Raw genomic sequence first — 2,031 nt, forward strand, 5'->3', positions numbered from 1 at the left:
CCCATAAATCTTTGGTTTGAAACACGTCACTTCGACATGAAGTGACTCAAGTTCAGACTGCTCTCTTCCTCTCGGGTGAAATGCAGAACATTTAAGTTGTCAAAGGAGTCGAATCGAGTTATTGTGGATCAATAAATCTCTGAGCCTTGAGGGATATATTTGAAACGTCGCTCATCATCATCTGCGATCAGTTCCATGCTAGTAATTAAGGATGAATTCATAATTAAATGTACTTTGAGATTATTCCGAATTGAAACCGAGCCCTTCCTGCCAAAGGTATTAAAGTTTGTAAGAAGAGATAGCTTTTTTCGTGTACTTGCTGGTTGAAAGTCATTGAGTTGCCTGTTGACTATTAACTCTGATACATCAGAAATGATTTCTAATTTCTTTTTTCTTTTTTCTGCATTTTGGCCTTGTCAGTGCTAACTACACATCAGAAGTGAATGATGGCAAACTCAACGGAGGTCAACACATCTCTCAGCAACCCAATACACTTGTTTGATGGCGAAAGAGGGAGTTCTTACAAAACGTTCAAAGTGGTCCTCATTGTGACTGTAACTGTTGCTTTAAGCTTGGTGACAATTATTGGAAACATTTTGGTCATTGTTTCTATCAAACTAAACAGACAATTACAAACTATTAACAATTACTTTCTTTTCAGCTTGGCCTGCGCTGATTTGATTATTGGCGTGTTCTCTATGAACCTATACACCACTTACATTGTAATGGGCTACTGGTCATTGGGCCCAGTGGTATGTGATTTGTGGATCGCTCTGGATTATTTTGTCAGCAATGTCTCTGGCACGAACCTTCTAGTCATCAGCTTTGACCGCTACTTCTGTGTGACCAGGCCCCTGAGCTACCCCGTGAAGAGAACAGCGAAGGTGGCAGGGATGATGATCGTAGCTATTTGGATGGTGTCCTTTATCATCTGGGTTCCTTCCATTCTCTGTTGGCAATTCATCGTAGGAGAGCGGACAGTTAGTGAGGGCGAGTGTTATGTACAGTTCCTCTCAAATCCAACGATCATATTTGGCACTGCGGTAGCTACCTTCTATATCCCTACGCTCATTATAATTATCCTGTCTGTGCAAATAATGCGAGCCAGCAAAAGTCGAATGAAAGAGAATAAAAAGGTACCCGAATTTTCCAAGGGCAGCATTTTACCCTCTCTAATGAAAGGCAATAGAATGGATCCAAACACTAATAACATACCAGGTGGTGCCAATTGTTTGGGACATGGTATACTACAAAATGTCAAAATAACTGGAGAAACAATAACTGGTAATGGTAGCCAAGAGGCGACGCGGATTCTCAATAAATCACCTTGCCCCAGTGTGGTCCCATCAAACCATTTCAGAATGGACAGCCCCAAACTCTCTTCCATCAATGCAGCTGGCAAATTTGAAAGGGGTGCCGAATGTGGCACCACAACCAGAATAGTGCCAGATGTCAGCAGCAAGAATGGGAATGAGAGGAACATCAGAGCAGAGAAGAAGATCATTAGAATTGCCAGCACAACTGCGGAGAAGAGGAAGGGAGCCGCGTCCCGAGAGAAGAAGGTGACTCGGACTGTCCTGGCTCTTCTCCTGGCATCTATCATCACCTTGAGCCCATACTTTGTCATGGTGCTCATTTACACCGTTAGTCCAAGCACTGTCCCCGACACAGCCTGGACTATCGGATATTGGCTCTGTTATATCAACAGCACTGTCAACCCCGCTTGCTACGCGCTCTGTAATCCGATCTTCAAGAAAACCTTCAAGCATCTTCTCGTGTGTCAGTGCAGGAATATTAGTGCGATAAAATGAATAAGCAGAATTTTATGAACACTTTATCTGTCGTGGTGGTGGCGACTCTCGTAACATATATCTAAAATGCATGGAATTAATGTTCACATTGTATCAGAATATGGTTCATGTCTGTGGTGTTAGTAGTGGTTGTGTTCGCGAGAACGGCATTGGTGATGTCGCTGGATGGGTAACCCAGACCAGCGAGAACTCATTTCTATTGATTTACTGGAGATGAGAA

General features: G+C 42.9%; 1 protein-coding gene across 1 annotated transcript; it reads left to right on the plus strand.

Moving 5' to 3' along the window:
• The first annotated feature begins 443 nt into the window (after positions 1-443).
• LOC144497849 (muscarinic acetylcholine receptor M2-like) lies at positions 444-1,811 on the plus strand. Its single transcript, XM_078219290.1, has one exon. It carries the CDS (start codon positions 444-446, stop codon positions 1,809-1,811), a length of 1,368 nt encoding a protein of 455 aa, XP_078075416.1.
• Positions 1,812-2,031: the final 220 nt, after the last annotated feature.

The sequence above is a fragment of the Mustelus asterias genome, chromosome 8, assembly GCF_964213995.1.
Source record: "Mustelus asterias chromosome 8, sMusAst1.hap1.1, whole genome shotgun sequence".
In the NCBI taxonomy this organism is placed as follows: domain Eukaryota; kingdom Metazoa; phylum Chordata; class Chondrichthyes; order Carcharhiniformes; family Triakidae; genus Mustelus; species Mustelus asterias.

What these genes read in the sequence shown, in the direction of transcription:
- LOC144497849 (XM_078219290.1), top strand. Translation starts at nt 444, where the DNA reads ATGATGGCAAACTCAACGGAGGTCAACACATCTCTCAGCAACCCAATA.